At 36.9% G+C, this 20,411-nt stretch overlaps 1 protein-coding gene across 1 annotated transcript; it reads right to left on the bottom strand.

Moving 5' to 3' along the window:
* Window positions 1-938: 938 nt before the first annotated feature.
* Window positions 939-8,316, bottom strand: LOC142337147 (RNA-binding protein 34-like). Its single transcript, XM_075386252.1, is given in 4 exon segments — window positions 939-1,269; window positions 6,312-6,602; window positions 7,211-7,370; window positions 7,753-8,316. Coding segments are annotated over 4 exon segments (1,086 nt in total). The 5' UTR covers window positions 8,174-8,316; the 3' UTR covers window positions 939-1,055.
* Window positions 8,317-20,411: the final 12,095 nt, after the last annotated feature.

Here is a 20,411-nt window from a genome sequence, read left to right as displayed (position 1 = left end):
GTATGAATGCATGCATGTATGTATATATTAATGTATGTATGTATAATTATTTTTTTCATTACTTAATTTCCATTTTTGGTCGAAAACAGGGGGGACATTTTAATCAGAGTGTTCGAAAAGACATTTGTCCCACCCCGATGTTGTTGGGTCGAGGAAATCTCCTTCCCAAATAGCCCCCCCCCCCCCCGTTGAGCTTCTAGTTAGAATTTTATACTACTGCCCAACCAGTCTAGAAGTCGAGCTGTCTATCTATCAATCGGGCAATCAGAACGCTTGAAGAGATCAAATGGCACAAGCAGTTTAAATATGCTAAAAATGAATATAATACTTGGAACCCTTCACCTCCCGCTTTAGTAAAAAGCCTCACTATGTCGGTGCTACAGTGTTATCTATAGCTCCTCAATTATATTGACCGTACATTTCTTGACTCAGTTCTCTGAATGTCAGTTCTTTTAAAACTATATACAGAAAACGGAAAAATTGTAGAGCAGAGAGCTAGGAAAGTACTTTTTATAATTTTTATTTGAAAACCTTTATTACAGAGGCAACTGGACCATTTCATTGTTCTTGAAACGTAGTGCTCAGCCGTCGTACCGTTTTAGCATCTTATCGAACAGAAAGATCTGAACTGTTCGCGCGAAGCAGATGAAGACCCTCCATATTGATTTTCATAGTAATTATAAAATGTTTAGGATAGTACCACCTTTGATCATTCTACACAAAACTATTTTAGAGCAAGAGCACGCACTAGTTTTTCAAACGGAAACAAAAATTGTGTTGACGCGAGGCGGTGGGCAGTTCTTTTACCATACCTACTTTGACCACTCAAAAATATAGGGTCAACCGGGACAAAAATCCAGCCTTTGGTTACAGCTTACATGTGACTTCTGAATAATCAAAAAGCCTTTTCGTTAATCACCAACTTAAGTCGAAAAATGTTTTGAAAATAAAAGCATTCAAGAAGACTTATGCTTGGTATTGCTTAGTACTATTGTTTGATGTATGGTATGATTTTCCAAGTAGTGCCCGCTCCGACACCTCCTTATAAGTATATATCATATTAATGAGCTCTTGTGATGGTTCTTTCCTGGTTTATTTGATGCTCTTTTATTCGAAGATTTCTTTCCTTTCGTCTTTACGTACTGTTCTTTCTTCTTAGTCACACTGTTGGCTTTCCTTTTACTGGCAGAACTGGATAACTCTTTGGAGTAGAACGTTGCAGCTGATTTAGTTCCTTTTGATTTGTCCTTCTTGAAACACTTCGTTACTCTATAAACAAAACGTGTGCCGAGAAAAGTAGCATGCAGAAGAACTTGTAGCACGTATAAGTAGACTGAAAACCAACGCGCATAAAGAGATATCAAATTCATCAATTAGTAATCGGAAATTACTTGAGAAAAGATTTTATCACATACAAAAAAGAGTAAGATTAATAACATTGAGTAAAACCGCCTCATCGATTACCGAGATCAAATGCATCAGATATGGATTAAAATATATCTCAACAAAACCGAAATAAAAAACTGATCGATCCGGAATTCTTGTCATAATCAAATAATTTACCGAGGTTTGTGAGCCTCACGCAATTGACGATTTTAACCTAATCAATGAACTCTGGCTCTAGAATCAGAGAACACCAAACATTGAAACGACGTTTGAAAAAACACTCTTGATCAACAAGCTACGCTCAACCCTATTACGTCCAACTTCAGCCGCGGGTGGGTAATAACTGTTCCAAATGACGTTATTAAGCTATCAGAGCTGATCATCGACCTTTAAAATGATTATATTGAAAAATGAAACAAACTTCGCCGCACTTTGATGATAACAACAGATTAGTTTTCAGCTTGGCTTAACAATTTAGTCAACAACAAAATTACATCTATTTATTAAGTCTTGGCCACAAGATCTGAGCGATCACAAGAATAAACAGTCTGTATATGTGTCACACATAAACTTTTGTTTTTTCGACAGTCAAATTCAATTTATAAGAAATGAGAGATCACCGAAAAAAGCCACCCGAACAACGATTTACTAAAAGGTATTAAAATGAAATTGAAAGTTTTTAGTTCTTAAAAGTTTACATATGGATGACAAATCCTTCATTCAATGGGAGGTGATTTTTCCAACTCCGTTTAAATGATAAAAGAATTCAGTGATAAACTGCTGCCTATTCATTTGGGGTGCTTGAAGTTGTTTACGAAATTTAAATCACGAAAAATTCAAGAAGTCAGTGAAACGTCAAATAGTTAAAAATTCATAGGACACTACTATCATAATTTCAAACTTTGCATGAAGTTTAACAAGAAAGTATATGAATCTTAGTGGGCTAAGATCGAATCTCACCTCCCCGAGATAGCCCCTGGGGTAAGTGTTTTCCGATGTGTGGAGGCACTGAGCTAACGAGGCTCTCGTCTGGAGAAAGCAGGGGCAAACCACTCCAGTACTCTATGCCCAGGATACCATGAATCTCTCAAACAACCAACAAGAACTCCGCTTTAAATAATGTAGGCAACATGAAACTGTCCTGGTCATGGGTGATCTGAATGCGAAGGTTGGAAAATGTCAAACCAGTAAGGCCATCGGACGACATGGTCTGGGAGAACATGTGCGCGGTGAGAAGTTTGATACCTGGTGTGAAAGCAATGGCACCAACACCTGGTTTCAGAAACTTAAGCGACGGCTGAACACATGGCAGAGCCCGGGTGACCGTGCACGAAATCAAATAGACTATGTATGCATAAATGTCCGTTTCAAAAAATCAGATACCAACTGCCGCACATTTCCAGGGGCAGACAGTGGGAGTGATCACAATCCTGTCGTTGCAACTTTGAAGATCAAACTTATTTTGCAAAATACGAAGTTCTTGATCGAGAGATACGGATGGCCTGCTTACTAGCAAAGGCTGCCTTCATTGATAAAAAATGTGCCGAAGATAAAGCCCTAACACTCGATCTCTAAAGAATGCCATAAACGGATAAGAGAGATTACGGGAAAGTTCTCGGGACGTTCGAGCGCGGCCAACGTTATCAAAGACAGAGATGGCCACATACTGATCGACAAAGAAGACGTACCAAGGAGATGGAAGGAATACAGCCAGGATCTTAATTCCGATCCTAGTCGCAAAGTGACAATTGAATTCAGTGGTGAAGTTACAGGTGAGCCAATTATGGTCGATGAAGTTGAGAAGGCTTTGATGAAAGTGCCCAATGGGAAAGCGAGCGGGTGCGACATCGTACAAGCAGATCTTTATAAGCTCTCATAAGATAATGAGGGTGAAACCTTGTTTAACGAATGATATGACTCAGGAACTGTACCGCAAGAGATCATGGACTCATTTTTGTTCCAATCCCAAAGAAAGTCCGAGCCTTTGATTGTGGGAATTTTCGAACAATCAGTCTAATGAGTCACACCCTGAAAATCCTCTTTAAGGTTTTGCCAGCTCAAATAAAACCAGTACTGCACAATGAGATCAATGAAAGCCAATATGGGTTCACGCCGGACAAAGGTACCCGAAACGCAATTTTTATCTTTCGTATGCTCAGCGAACGTTGCATAGAAGTCAACCGAGATGTCTACTGCTGTTTCGTTGATTACACGAAAGCTTTCGACAGAGTCCAACATAACATCTTGTTTGAACTCTTATCCGACTTGGATATAACGGACAAAGATCTCAGGATAATCCAGAACATGTACTTTAATCAGCAAGCTGTCGTTCGACTTGACGAGATGTCTGAACCAGTATCCATCTGTAGAGGTGTTCGCCAAGGCTGTGTGATGTCGCCAGATCTGTTCTCATATTACTCAGAGGTAATTGTGCGTGAAGCAAGTGGTTGTCGTGGAGTAATGGTCGGTGGTTTGAATTTGAGCAATATCCGTTACGCCGATGACACAGCCCTTCTAACCAGCTCAGAGAGAGAGAGAATTGCAACATCTTCCGGACGTTGTCAACAAAAAAAACGAAAAATGCAAACAGTCTGATATGCAAAGCAACGCCAAAAAGACAGAAGTGCTGGTAATATCAAAAACCCCCGAGTCCGTTACAGCGAATATCTTTCTCGATGGCGCTCCTTTGAAAACAATGAGATCTTTCGTGTACCTGGGATCTAAACTGTCGGCTGATGGTCGATCGCACGAAGATATTTGCAACCGAATGAGCCGAATATCGCCTTCTTCAAGATGATATCGCTACTCTGCAACCCCAATCAGGATTTGGGAATGAGGTTTTTAGACTCTGGCGCTGCTACGTCCTTCCAATTCTGTTGTATGGATGCGAATCATGGAGGATTCTTGAAGCAAATCGGAAATTAACCGCTCTAGAAATGTGGTTCCTCCGCAGGATGCTGCGAATCAAGTGGAATGATAAAATCAGTAACGAAGAAGTGCTGGTCCGACCAGGAGGGCAGCGATGCTTATTGAATATTATTGTCAAGCGACAAGTTAAATTTTTTGGACACGTGATGAGAAAACAAAAAATTGAATATCAAGTGATCACTGGGAAGAAAATAGGCAAGAAGTCTCGATGTCGACAAAGACTGAAGTTCATGGATCAGATGAAAGCCGCGACGAATTGTGTCACAACCACTGAAGTTTTCAAGGGGAGAGAGAATTGGTGGCCGATGTCAGATGATATGGCACGCAAAAGGAAGAATATGACTCTCAACATAACTCTCAAGGTGGCAAAAACATTCAACCATTTCTGTCCGACAAAACGTTCGGAGTACCCGAAAGCAAATTATATGCATTGGAGAAAATTACTTGTACTGCTTAAATAAAAAAAAATGCCGTAGAATTGCTTCGGAAATCGTAAAATTGACATTAAATTTGAATTGAATATTTTCAAGTTCTTCGAAATTCTTTTGTCAGATTTGACAATTCATGAGCATTATCCGCTAATTCGCTTTTAAAACTTGGAGGTGGGCTACCAGCTTAATTTGGGAAACACTATTTTGTTTTTGAAAATAACTAAAACAGCAATTCGAACCAAATATTGTATTCTAATTTTTTTCAAAATTTCTGGGTTTTGATCGTTGAAATATGTCTTTAAAGGCTCTAAATAAGTGCCGTAGAGGAACATTGGTTCTCAGTTAAATTTAAATTTTGGCCTTTTTACTTTCTTGAGGAAAAATATTTTTTACGAAATCGGAAATAAATATTTTTAACATTTGTATTTATTTTTATTCAGTAAAAACAAAACATAACCGACCAACGTCGAGCGAATTGGCAAACGACCGGCGAGCAGTTGGCTTCGTTAGTAGCTAGCTACGGTTTAGTGTTGCTAGCTTTAACTTAAATGAAGAGGCGTGAGGTGAGCACAACCAGTGTGCACCCGGGGGGGGGGTGTTTGTTGGAGGTGGGGTAAGAGTGGGGTGGAGCAACAGTTGGAGGACGGCTTTTAGCTGCACAGGGGCCCTTACGGCCTAAACGATGTGCGGGGGTGGTGAAGTGAGAGGGGGCTGATGTGGGTGGGGTTTTTGGGGGGGTTTGGGGGTCAACCTCTAAGCATCGCCCTTCACAATAAGTATAAGTCTCCAAAACAATTTCTTCTGTGAACTGCATACTTTGAGACTACTGAGCTGAAAGGCTCTAAGAGCACTTAATGCCCACTGAACGCCAACTGTTTATCCGGTTTTTTAGGACAAAAATTCACATGGGTCAGACAAAAAATCAGTCAAGCGAAAAATCGCACAAAAAAGACCAACAGAACTAATATAACTGCTACAAACGTTGTTTGAGAGCAATCAATTATTCACACAAAACAATTTTAGAATTGATAAAGGAATACATTTTTCTTTTATTTCAATTTAAAAATTGATTTTTTGAAATTTTGAGAGCTCTAAAGGGCCTGAAGTCTTCGATTTCCCATAAAATAGTTTCGATTAAGAGAAAAAAATTATTCGAAAAAATTTTTTGTAACCAGCAGAATACATAGAGACAGTTCAAAAAGTTTTTTTTTAAAAAAAAATTGAAAAATTCAACTCCAAAAAGTGTAGGAAAATTACTTTAGGTGAACAGATTCTCTACAGAACCATTTAGAACTAAATTTTGATTGAGCACTAAAATAAATCAGTTGCGCAAAAATTTTTTAAAACCATTTTTTTTCTACATTTTTTTCACCTAGAGCGACAAATTCTCTAGATCAACTTTTCCAAGTGCACGTTCGTTGGAGGCTAAATCATTGCTAAGCCTTTGCCACTTTAGTTAAATTTGACTAAAAATGGCAACTATTTTGGTCAATCAACGGTGAATATAAATTTTGCAGATTTCGTGAGCAATAACGAGGAAAAGCTGTCAGGGATGATACGACTTACTTTATTTTTTTGTTTCTGAAAAAATTGTTCCCTGCTTTCAAACACAACATCAGCCCTTCGTCAGTTTGGAACTCCACATAACCCATTCCTTTACAGTCGCCTGTTTTTGTGTCTCTGATCAATTTCACAATCACAATTGGGCCAAACTGGCGAAAGTAAAGCCGCAATTCTTCTTCGTCTGTGTCTTTTGGCAAATTAGCCACAAATACCGACATTTTTGATAAACATCCATGTTTGTCACTCACTAGAGAGGAATTTTAATGACGGTTACCAAGTTTCATTCCTGAAAAACAAAAGGCAGGTGTGATAGCATGACCCTGAAACTTGAGTTTTCTGGAGTCAATGCAACAACAAATCAACGCAAAGATGAAATTATGAACGCGGTTTATTTCAGTTGGACACTGTTAGTTACAGAGGTTAGCAACCTCCGTGATCCATTCTTGCGCGCCATTATATATGCTGCTTAATTGAAGACTTGGTACAGAGACAATGAGACTTCATTTAGGTCATTTTTTTCATTCCATCCAAATCGAATCGGCTATCTGCTATGTAGTCAAATAGTAAATCCCTATTAAACGATTAGTTTCAGATTATACTTCATAGCTTTTGTTTTTGAACAGAAATTATACTTTATTCATCTTTGCATCGAAGCTCAAAGGTGCTAAATATCGCAACCCTCATTGAGAAAAAACAAGGCTAAAATTGCATAGACAACGTCTGTATCTATTCAAGGACAGGATTAGTCTAACACTTATCCATATTACACAGCCTTAGCCTGAGATTATAATCTTTCGCATTCATAATCATAATGTCTTCACGGGTAGCTTATTCTTACTAACTAAGAACCCAATGAGCAACTAAGCCAAATTTGAAACAATAAGTCTTAGTCTACCTTTAAATGTTTGACAGCATCAGCGGCTGCTTTTTGTTCTTTGAACACAACGAAAACGCAGCAGTGGCTGATAGCGTCACTGTATTCTTTACGTCTAGCAGCCACCCCTTTAGACATGGAACCTTTGCTGCCGAAAATGTTGCGAAATCGGATGCTGTCCACCTCGCCTGAAACAACGCAATACCAATAATTCGTTTTAATGAGTTATATCGTTATTTTCAGCAAAAAAGTTATGAATCAGAGAGCGATTATTTGGTCTAAGTAAAATGATCTCAAACATCACTAAAATCAAATCAGTTTGAATCGAACTTTCGAGTCCGTTGCCAGTATATTAATTTTTCGATGCACTGTAACACAATGAGATCAACTACTAATTATTACTATTCTCCGCTCAACCCTTTTACCTTTATGAGAAACTGCCTGTTAATTTGGGATTTATTTCTGGCCCCACTTCCTTCTACTTTACATTACAATGAGCAAAACCTTTCTGGAATTATTTGACCGTAACTAAACATACAACAGTGGATTTCAAGTACAAACCATACTCACCAAAAGCTACACAAAGTTTTCTCAGCTCCGTTTCCCTGATTGCAAGAGGATAATTTCCCAAAAACATTGTCCGTTTATTCTCGTCTTCTCTGTTTTCCTTTAACTTTTTAAACTCTTTGCGAGACTTTTTGAAAGTCGGCTGCAATTTGACATCCTTAACATTTTGTGTATCAACAGCAGCAATATGAGGAACCGATCTGGATTTCTTTAATTTTTTGGTCCGAGGTTGCTGTCGTTCTCTAGCAACTGAAGATAGACCATCGGAGTAGGGCCTTTTCCTGCTGTTCAAATTCGAATCCTCCAAATGACCTCTGTTATCGACGTCTATTGGTGGCAATGAGTTCCGTAGTGTATTCATGAAAACTCTCGCCTTGTTTTTAAGCTGGCTCAAAAGACTGTTCGCTGGTACTGCTGCTATCATTGTGTCAAATATTTCGAAGATAAATATCTATAATCTGAAAGAGTAAATGAGTAAAATTAAAAAGACGTAAGCGCGAATGAGAAAATTTTTCCAGCACTCCAGAGATCAAATTTTACAAAACGTATCAGACTACTCCGCTATTCATCAGCCAACTACCCACTGTATCTGCCGACGATCGTAAATGTAGCATTATTTTTTAACAGTTGGAATTAGATGAGATTATCAACGGCTCTGAAACAGAGTTTCTAGCAATTATTTGGGTCATGGTGGTCTTCTTATGACATTTTTCGCTTGATCAATGATTCAATCGTCTGACACTCACTCTTTTCCTCAAAAACGGGATAAACTATCAAAACCCGAGGATACTAAGTCTCTTCAGTGCTCTTTTAGTATCTAAGTATACGTTTCAAAAAAAATTTCAAGTAATTTCAAGATTTCAAGAATAAAAGGATACTTATTTTTTTCCAAATGGTAAAAACTGATTTTTACAAAGTTATTGGTTGGGGAACTCATGGTTCAAATCAGTTCCAACTTAAGTTGATTCTCAGAAAGTTTTATTACGATCAAGCTTGTACCCACAAATCAACATGGTACCCACGTAATTGAGTCTCTGCCTTTAGTTTGTTCCCAAAAACCCTCACAATCGGGTCTTCAAAATTTCGTCCTCATCAAACCCTCACAATCGGGTTGAACAGAAAAAAAACGAGCACCGTCCTCACTCATTTGGTGACAAACAAGTTCTCGCATAGCAAAATTTGTGTGAGCCACGATTATAAACTAACCATTGTGTTGTTGAGGGTGTTGTATGAATGAGTCACGTAACAGGGCCACCAGCGTTGTGGCTGAACCTCTCATTAAAGTCACTGAGACTCCTTGAGATAACCGATTGTAGACAATTGATAAACCAGCTGGTTGCAATTTTCAGTCATCGGCAAACAATGCTATAAGATTCAAAGTTTTTCAAACCAAATCTGAGAAGCCCACGAAATATTCAAACTGGACACATATTTCGACAAATTTTCGGGGATATTGTCCGTATTTCCTTTTTTCAGCATTTGTCAGCAAAACTACACCTCGCCACATCTGAAATTAGACTCGGCTGCAGTGGGGAAGTTATGGTTACATCTAACGCAGCTGGTGGTCCCGCTGACCAGCTGGGCACGAATATGTCTCCTGGCCTTGAATAGCTATCCGGATTCAATTTTTTTCTGTTCGCAGACGCAAGCTAAGTTTGCAGTCGAGCAACCAGCTTGTCCGGTCTGCCACTTTGACAGTGAGAACATCATCGTTCCTCTTCGTTCCTCCAACGGAACACCAATCCGATACTTCAATGCGGCTTGAATTCATTTGACTGAAGGTGAACGCCCACAATAGGGTTTGGAGGTGCGGAAAGCCAGGCACCAGATTGAGGCAACGTTAGTAAAAGCAAACGAGCTTTCTCCCTATTTGAAACCTGGTTACGGAGGTTATAAAAAGCAGCGTCTTCGAGTGCCTCCTGAACATTGTGTTGTGTATAATGGATAATAGATTATTCAGTTCTTCCGTGTGTTTCTTTGAAGATCTGCTTGTCTGTTATTTTCTCACCGGTTATTTCTTCTAAAGCGTCTGACTGCGATACTGACCCACAATACGCCGCTTTCAATTGGTCATATGCTTGTTTTATTCCAACGCGGTTTGCTTATTGGTAGACAAGCGTGATTCCAAGCGTTGTGACTTATAACGGTGCCTGACATTCTCAAATGGCAATCTCTGAAGATTGTTAAAATCCTTCAAAATAACGGAGGATTCGTCGGACGGAGTGTTATATCGCAAGGACTATGCCATTTTTTGGGCACCAAGGCAGCACCAAGAATTCCAAGTGCACAATGAGGGTCGTCTAGATAAGCCAGGTTGTCAAGCAGTTTTTATATTTTGTTGACCCTTTTCCTCAAAGATGAAGCAAGAAAGCTGGATTGCCGATGGCAGCCCCCAAGATTTCAAATCCTTCTTTGCTATTTCTCTTGACCCGTTATCTATAGCTTTCAAGTCAACGGTTTGACCAAAGCTCAAATTTTTTTATTCTGAGCTCTAAATTGCAGCCTTCGCCCAGATTAGTAAAAAAATTCAATGCTGTGAAAAGTTTTTGATGAGTACCAGCAAGAATGCCGCCGTCCAAATACCAATAATGCTGCACTAGATTTAGTAATTTTGTTTCAATTTCTTTAATGATTGTCCACAGAGCTAGTGAAAACAAAAGCTGCCCAAAATGATCCCGTTGTTGTACTTCGGATTCGCTACTTAAATATGTGTTGTTAAAAGGCAAATGAGTGTTGTGAGTAGCAAAAAGTCCCATAAGGGGCAAAACCAGGTAAAAATTTAACAGCTTCTAAAACCTTGCTTCTTTTCACCGAATTGAAGGTATTTTTGAAATCAATCTAATATTCCGGAATTTTTTGAGTTTTGCAGTTTTTCAAAGGAAATTCTTGTTGCATGTACTATGTCCTCGGCAACAGCCTCGACTGTTATTCTAATGGTTTTGTGTTAAATAGTTCAACAGCTTGTGAATTTTCAATGCAGTTAGTGTTGCACATAGTTTAGGAGCAACGAATTCGGGAAGCTGACCCCTGCTGGCTAGTTTGACGAATTCCGTTAAACTAGTGATTGCTCGCTTTGATTGATCAGGCGCAGCGCAGTTTACTGCATGCAGCAGGTTCTCGGGATACATTTGACGGCCCAGCTGCTGTAAATTTGGAAACTACTCGATTTGGAAGAATACTGATGCCTCGTCAAACTGATATGCGTTCGTGTTAGCATCTTGAGCAAATTGGTGATCACGTTGCTGGTCCTTAGGTGGTAGCTTTTCAAGCTCCTTCAACGTTGCAATATTGTCAGGTGCGACGCCGTCAGTAGACTAAACTTTCGCTGCCCTCTCAAACTGCCCCTGCAGGCAAAGATTTCGCGCGGCTTGTTAAAGCGTCTACAGACTCGTTGCTAGTTTTCCTTGACTGCTTCAGTAAGGCCAGCTCGTACCACAGTGCGGCATAATTAACTGACTTTTGTTGCTGAAGTCTGCTCAACAGTTTCTTGTTGCTGCTTGTTCTTCTTACCCCCACGATTGAACGCGCGTAAAACACCTGCTTATCGCACAGTTTTTTTCCATTTTTGTGACAACTGAGCGTGCGAAATTCAAGCATCGATAGCGGAAGCTAGAAAGTCTGACCACCTCGCCCGAAGATTTACAGGAACCAACCTTAGGGTAGGAATGTGCTGGCTGCTGATGGTTTTGAGATCTGGGAGTTCATTTAGATTTATATCTGTTGCAGCTAGATTTGCTGAACTCACAAGTCTGTGCGGACTGCACAATGTCGTCTACCCGCTTCGCTAAATCGCGTGGTATCTTTTTCACTTTAGACAGTAAAGGCGTAAATTGTGAGTAGGCCTATATTGATTTGGAGCACACCATGTCATCGAAGTTCGGTCCCCACTGGTCATATCTAAATTTAGTTTTTCCGAGATGGTGATCAATAACAGATATCTGGTACAGTTTACCTTTTTTGTCGGGTTAGAAAAGGATTGTTTTGGAGGGCACTTGAAAGCGGGATGCAGTCTCACAAATTTTTAAACTTCATTTGCTGAGTCAATCCCGGAGATAAATTGCATTGCTTTGTCTCCTGACTAAGCTCTGTAGTATTATCAGTCTCAGCTAACAAAATCATCTTGCTTTCTCTAGTTTCCAAAACTGTTTTATTTGATGAAAATTGAATGCACAATTGTCTACCGACAGTTTTTTTATCCCACTAGATTTTTAAAAAAAGAACACAGGCGGGGGTCGTTTTGGTTAGATCTCACCGGTTTGAGGTGCTGAACAACCACTACATAATTGATTTACTCACGTACACTGTGCTTCTGACATGATAACATTCAGATTTTTTTTTAAAAAAAAGTTTTAGGAGGATCAATCTACGGTGCTGAAGACTCAGTGTACAATAAAATTGATTTCTATTTTCGTTTTGGTTGTTGAAGTCGATAGAGCAACTTAAACGCACGTGTAAATTGGAATCTTTATTGCCCCCTCTAGCAATCGTTTGATAGCAACTTGCCCATCGTTATTCCGTAAAATTTCTCTTATAATGGTAAAACAATATTTAAAAGTGGATTAAAAAGGGCTTTAAAACGAAGTATCTAATTTTGATGTTCTCTGCTTTCATTTGTTTTAAAAACAGAAAACAAGATTTCTTTCAAATACGAAATACCCAAATGTGATTCTACTCTTTCAAGGAAAAACTCGATACCATTTAAACACTTTCAAACAAGCACAAATATGCATCCGCTAGTTAATGAAATATTTGACGGTTTTTGACAGATTTATTCTGAATAGCTGAGAAAATTAGCAGGTGCGGATTCAAAATAAATCTATGAAAAAAATGAAAACCATACTTTCAAAAACTGTTGTTTGCACCGTTACCTTTTAGCAGTTTTTGCGCCGTCAAAGATTACGAACAATTTTTTGCCTGACCATTTCAGTTTTCGTCCGCAAAAACGGGATAAGCTGTCAGAATCTGAGGATATTAAGTCACCATTCCGTGCTCTTACAGATCTGCTAAATATAAATGAACAACAATGAAATCTGTGATTCCAGCGTTCCTTATCAGCTTTCCCAGCAGTTTCCGAGCGGTCAAAGAACATTACAGCTTTAGTAAAACTCCATTTAAAACCAATGCCTACGCTTTATCGGATGGTTATTCTTGCCTTTTTTGAAACTAATCCATAATTATTCCTTATCAAAACATGCGGCGACTTTAACGATGAGCAGCAACGTTAAAACTAACTCTGGGTCTCTTTTAAAAAGCGCAAAAAGCCAGTAAATCAATCGATTTTTTCCCACAAAACTTCAAACCAGAGATGTCTAATTAAACTCCTTTAAAATCTCAACAAATAGCGATTACCACAAACCTCAACAAATAGTAAGACGCTATGTGGAGTTCTTAAACATTAGGAATCAGTCACATATAAGTGATATCAAAACCTATCACAAGATCGGCAGCAATTTTTAAGTTTGTACAACGAGCTTCTCTGCAAATGATACTTTCATTTTGATTAAATTATGATAATCATTTTTAATGATAAGTCGAAGTACTCTATTCAGAGATTCGGGCGAGACGTCTGCTTTTATAGCATGTAAGTGATTGAATGGGTGCTTGACAACGCTTTGATGTATCAATTGTTTTTCACTTAATGCAAAAAATCTTCAAAATAATGGCCTAATATCTACATAATTACCGTTGCTCATTACTGATCTCGTCTTCGTCCCCTTGCATCAATCCAAACAAAACACAGATCACTAAACTACATATGGCGTCAAGGAGTTCAAATTTTTAAAGCAAAAGAATTTAATGCGCTGATTTTCTCTTGACTCAATTTTTTCATAACAAGGTTATCAAAACTAAATTTGCTGAAACAGGAAGCAAAGTCTAGTTTGCCATTCGTTTTCAAGTCAAATTTCGAATGCCATGCTCCAAAAAAAACTTAATTGTATTACAAGAAAAGGGCTAATTCAATTTCACAAATTAATGTCATCATTTCAAATATTTTTTTATTCAATCGCTTTACCACACTTTCCCAATGCCGAGAGTCACTGACACAGCCGTTAAATCTTTTTCAACAATAAAACAGCTCGAACAACAGCTCTTTCATAGTTTACTTAAATATAAGACTTCAATTTTGCACCAATGCTCTTGAACGCTTTTGCGTCCCGTTCTCTTATAGGTAACTTAATAGAAACACGAGCGATGCCACTCAAACCATTGACCGCAATAAATGTCTCTATAATCAAGAAGCCATCATTTTAAGCACTATGTTACTGACCATTAAATTCAAGATATGCATTAAATAAACAATCCGAAGATCTCAATTTTTGCAAACTTTCCAAGCTATCTGGAACAAACTCGTCACTAAATTTATCATCAATCGGCTTGTCAAAAACAAACCTCAAAATTGAGCCCCAATAGGTGCAATCTTTTCGAACTGATTCGTGAAGCGATGAAAAATGGCACAACCAATCAACAGGTGAAAATGAACTTGGAGTTGCTTCAATCAGAATATTTGGGTTGGAGTTTTGATCAACAGGTTGAATGAAACTTTCGATTTCATTTTCTTTATCACAAACAGATCGTTCTCTTTCGAAATGTCGCTTGCTAGTTTGATTCAAAAAGTTGTTATATCCATCAACACAGCATTCTATTTCATTACAGCGCGACGTCCAATTGTGTAATAATTCCATAATTTTTCCCTCAATTTTGGCCAAGCCAGCGTCGACTTTAATCACCAGTAAAGCTCTTAAATCAGAAAATTCGTTTAAAATTTGGGTAGGTATTTCGACATCGCGTACAACAACTAGTTGCTTTCTGTAATTGTTGTGTTCTTTCATTAGCTCCAAAATCTGCCGTTCCGTGCTCGGCAATACTTGAATGAGTTTCATATATTGGTTGACCAATTTTTGAATCCACGTATGAATTTGCTGTTTCATATTGTTTGATTTTAATGGACTGCAATCGCCTTTCATGTTAATTATTCAAATCAAGTCTGAAAAAGAGGCAACTAATAAAATGGCCATTTATAGTTCCACATTCTTAGTTCATTATGTGATAGCCGCCGGCAACCATTAAAAATTGATCGCTTTAAGCCTTTGGAATATATATAAAATGCAAAAGATATTTTCACTAAACTTAAGATTTATTGCATCCTGTTCTCGTCATAGCTAATGGTTGTTCATTTTCAAGTTCACTGGTGCGAATATCAGTTCAGACGGGCTTTTTCACCATTCCAGAAAACAAGATTACATGTGAACCAATACAATACCCTCTCAGCTTCATTTTACAACATCATTTTCTACTTAATGGCGTCATTCTAATGTTGAGAAACTATAGTCTCTATACTCTATAACACTTCTCTTGAAATTCATCCTCATCTGAGCAAAAGCCCATGATCAAAAGACAATTTTTGTTTTTGCCAATTTCGATCAAAAATTTTGCTCACTTTTTCTACAGAATTTTTTCTTAAGTGTTTTTACCGATAATTTAGTCGAATTAATACTATATCGACAAAATTGGATGTTCTGCTTCCTTTGAATACCTATGAAATTTTTCACCTCGGTATTTGGAACAAAGAAATTTGAAAACCGAATTATGGCACTCTCAAGCAAAATCGTTACAAGCTTGTCCCTTTAGTAACCCGTATTCAATTCTCCTTCACTCAGTTTCCTTCTAAAGTTCACAAAAGTTTTTGAGAACGATGTTTTTCCTGCAGAGAAGCCCAAGTGTAAAAATGGCAGCTTAGTTTTGAGTACGTGCACAACGACAGCTAAGACGCAAATGAAATCCTTATATCAGCCTCTTTACGATAGGCCCTTTATTATTTGAGTGGTAACAGAAGTGCATGGACAAATAGGGAATACATTACGTCAAGCAACCCCTCCCCCGCCCCAATCTGGTGTCTCAAGTTGACTCTGATGAAATAGGGTCAGAATAAAAATGGGAAAACCCTTCAGTAAAAATAGGGAAAAGCATCAGTCATTTGTAACAAGAGGCTTCTCGATTAACATCCCCGCAGTGAGATTTAATTGACAAGAGTCAAGAAACGATATGCGCATTTTAATACGGAGCAATAAAATTTACGATTGGCAATAACAAATGCCTGCTGTATTATCCCACTGCAAAAAATAAAATTCAAATTTCTATCAGTTATAACATCTGGAAGCTTTCATTAACCATTATTAACCAACCGCTTTACGTTCATTCTTCCATTCACTAAAACAAACCGATAAATTTTAACGGTCAAATAAAAATCTAAGTGTCCAATGTCGATCTCAAACCGCCTACAATTCTACAACCTTTCAAAACCCAATTTCAAATAAGAAAGGATCATTATTTCCCCATTTATCCAAAATTTTCATTTCTCAATGTTTCTGAATAGATTGAAATTTCATTATTCTAATATCAGCAGCAATAAAATGGCGAAATCACAGACGCTAAAAATAAACACTTTGTTTATAGCGTCTATTTGTTTATAGAAACTGATGATTTTCCACTCCTCCTCGCGTAGACATTTATTGTTTCTCGCTCTTTAATCTCCTCTAAAAAATTAAACCAAAACTCGGTTGCTTTTCCATTCAAATAAACGCACAATAAATAAAAAGAAGGAACCATTTTTGCACCTTTCCATTCAGGCTAAATTCAATTTAATCTCTTCTTTCCACAAGTCCTCTTTACTCTACGCAATATTTAACACACCAAATAAACAACAAACAATCAACAATAATCAGCAGCAAAACATTATCACAGCTCTTGATAAACAAAAGACGCTTCTTCTTAATACACAGCAAAATATATACAAAAAAAAAACAAACAAGCAAATAACAACAAAGGCACATTTCATTCTCCATGTTTCCGTACACCATTTTATGGTACACAGACCTAAATTCATAAAACATAAGCTAGACTTATTTACTCCTTTTCTGTCCCGTTTTCCATTTTCCATTTACTTACGTTGCGCTGCTTCAATATAGAAACTTTAATTATCTCACAAACAGTGCTTTTCCTTACAAATTGTCCATTTTACTGAAACATCAAATAAGCACTCCTTTTCAATTGTCAATTTCGCATAATTGAAAGCGACTTTCCTGTACCAATAACAAAAAGTTCACATTTAATTGTTAAGTGTTACACAACGGATGGAAAATTACAAGAATTACGGCAATTACAAGATTTGGACAAAAAATTTCGCTTTGTGCAATTTCTTTATTAATCCAAAATGGTTACCATTTTAACAGTATTTTGCTGCATCCATTTATCGTTGGACGTAATTCATAAATTATTTCTAACAGCATTTGTAGTTCTCGGATCAGCCCTTGGCTTTGTAAATTTGAAACACTTAAAATACAGCAAAGTTCTCGATTTGACAGATTCTATGTACATTTTCTGGCTAATTTCAGTAGCAATTTTATTTCTATATATCGTATTCCTAATAACTTTGCAGTGTTTTCTATACCAGCAGTCTAAAACCGACAACTTGCAAAGCACCTGCGTTTTGATTTGTAACAGATTAATATTCGCATTCTACATTATTATTTATGGCGCTTCAGACATATCGGCGTTCGTTCTTTACATCAAAGTTGCGGAGAAACGACAAGAGTTTGGGCTAGATTCGTCTTTTGTGCTGCACGTTTATTCACAAATGGTTCCCAATTACTATCATCCTTGTTTGGACACTATCAACGAAGTCATCAGCGAAAATTGTTTTTGTTCCAACTCAAAAACATGGAGTTTCAAGGGAGATTCTGACCAAAAATTTGCGATTAACAAGCTGAGCGAACAATTTTTATTAATAAAACAAGAACAAGGAGGCTCGGTAAGGTGCGATCACAAGTAAAGTTCCGACCCCGCTCATCAGCAATTTGGGCATAATTGTCTACCAAATGAGTAACAGATAGAAAAACCCAAAAACTATTTTTAGTCCCAAAAAACCAAAAAAAAACAATTTTTCAATAAAATAGTATGTGAACGAAAAGATAGCCTCCAAAGCAAATAACTCAGTGGAGTAAAAAAAATGATGCACTAAATTGATGAGATATGCCAATATTAAGAAAGCGAGTTAAGGCGAACAGCAAAATCAAACAACAACAACAAACATTAATTACATCAAAAACTTTGTCCGTTTTAAAAAAAAACATAATAACAACGTCAACATACAGTCAGATAAAACAAACTAAACATAATAACTTATAAATCACCAGAAAAGATATGGAACCAGTCCGTAAAAACGTTTGGTAACAAATTTCGTAACAAATTTGGTGACAAGTAAAAAATTTCGCTTAATTTTTTTAGAAAAACAATTTACTCCAAAGTAATGAAAATCATTAATGAAATTATGTAAAATATCCAAAAAGTTTACGATTACCAATGCTTTTGTAGAAGGGCCTTAAGACCTGTCCTTATTCAATTTTTTATGCGGCTAAAAAGACAACAAAAAATGAATTGAAACTTGCCAGAAAACGCTGTCGAAGCCGGTAAGCCATATTTTGGCCCTCAAAAAATGTTCGATTGCGCCTTCCTCAAACACCGATAGTATGTGGCCTTTCATTATTGAGACTAGATAACAAGTAGACAAAAAAATAAAGGGGCAAAAGTAAGTAATTCTTTTGATTTCTTTCGAAACAAAATTAACTTCAAAGTCATGAAAGCCATTAATTACAAAATGAAATAATAGATTCGTCCAAAGGAAGCCCCTGAAACCTGCAATTATCCAGAATACGTCTTGCCTCTACAAAAAGAACGTCAAATACGACAAAGCAAATTAATTTACTTTTTTTGTGAAAAACCGGTGTCGAAAAAAGCGGTGACACCAATTTTTTTTGACACCTTTTCTTGACACCAATAATGTCATATTTGAACTGTTATTAAGGAGACTAGGTAACAAAAAGACCAGAAAAAGGACAAAATTGCAAAGTTCTTCTTTTTATTTTGGAAAACAATTGTTTTCAAAGTCATGAAAGCCATCCGCTATCTATTAATATCAGAATATCGGCCAATGTTTTGTTCCATGAAAAGCCAATGAAACCTGTCACTGTACAGGAAATTTCATACGACAAAAACGACAAAGTAAAAACGACGATTAAAGACAAAATTGAAAAATTCAATTAAATTCTTTAACAAAGAAGTGTCGAAGCCGTTAAAACGATAATCTATATCTTTCAGGATTTTAATATGTTCAATTGTGCCTTACTTTGAACGCCAATAATGTGGTATGAGAGCTGTCAATAATGTGATAATGTATCAAAACTAGAAAACGTGAAAAACTGGATATATCTAAAAAAGGAAAATCTGAAATCTAGTAGTATCAAAGCCAGAAAACATAAACTTAAGGCTTAAAACCACAATAGATTAAACTTTAAATCAGTAGAAAGAAAAAGCATTTCTTTGCTGACACTGAGCTACAATTTGACCAAATTAAGAAAAAATAAAGGAAAAGATCATTAAGCCATTATTAATTTAAAAATCAATTATTTTTAAAAGTCAAAACGACCATAAGCTTTCAAGTAAACAAAAATAAATGTATTATCTTGAAGCTGCTTAGGAAGCCAATGGGACCTATCACTCCTGAGCTTTGATTTGGTATGTTCTGTTCTTTAATTATTATAAAAAAAAAGATCAATTTTTTTTTATAAAAAAAGACCGACTGATTACAATCCGAATTCATTTTGAATTCTAACAGTCCAAGATTGGTTCAAACCTAGCCCTGCCAATGCCTATTGTCCATTGGGAATACTTAATTTTTCTAATGTTATAGATATAGATAATTTGTTAGTTAAAAACTCAAATAAATTCTGCGTTTTTGATAATCAACGAGTAAAGTTAGCAAAAAACGAAGTTTTAAATATAGAGTACTCTCATTGGAAGTTGAAGTAGAAATAGGCCCCGGTTAGGTCTACAAAGATTGTGTTAGAGGTGTTTATGTTTGTACTTACGGCAAATTTAATCAAAGTGCACAGAAGAAGCTTATTTCGTCCTGTTTTTGATCAAAAAGGCTAAATTTAGAAATATTTAGCCCGAATTTTTGACAAAAGTCAAATAAAAATAATCAACAATACTTTTTTGTCTTCAAAATTACAATCAACCACACTATTTTTAATAATTTTAACAAATTTTAGCAAAATTGACGAAAATTTAGGCAAAAATTCCGGAAAATGTGAATAAAAACAACGGAATTCACTCTACTTTTCTCAGAAGTTTAAACCTCAATAACTCCCTGTAAAAAACAAAAATAAAAATATCTTTTTAATTCCATATTCTACGCTGGACGCGTTTTCTAATGATACTAGTGTCAACTCTCGACGATGAATATATCGATCGGCGAAAATTGTCTGAACAAAAAAAATCCGTTTGAATATTTAGTTCCTCCCCCTCTAGAGGGGTCGGAACAAAAATTGAACATATAACCTGCTCAAGTGATTCTAACTGCTTTCTAATGACAGGCAGGGGTTCTTTTCTTTCAAAGTTTGCCTCAGCAGGTAGCTGGTGGAAAGGGGGTGGTTGATTACTAAAGATTTTATAAGAGCTTATAGAACACCACAAGAATATTTCAGCCGCAAAAAAGGCATCAATTTCGGCAAACATTGCATTGTATTTTTGGTAGTCAACTGACGCCAATTCAGTTGAGCTACATATCTTCTGCGATCTTTTCCGTTTTTGCTTATTGCCCTACT

The sequence above is a fragment of the Convolutriloba macropyga genome, chromosome 3 (assembly GCF_964194025.1).
Source record: "Convolutriloba macropyga chromosome 3, txConMacr16.3, whole genome shotgun sequence".
NCBI lineage: Eukaryota > Metazoa > Xenacoelomorpha > Acoela > Convolutidae > Convolutriloba > Convolutriloba macropyga.
Note: the sequence above shows the minus strand (reverse complement) of the source record. Positions and strands in the feature narration are given on the sequence as shown.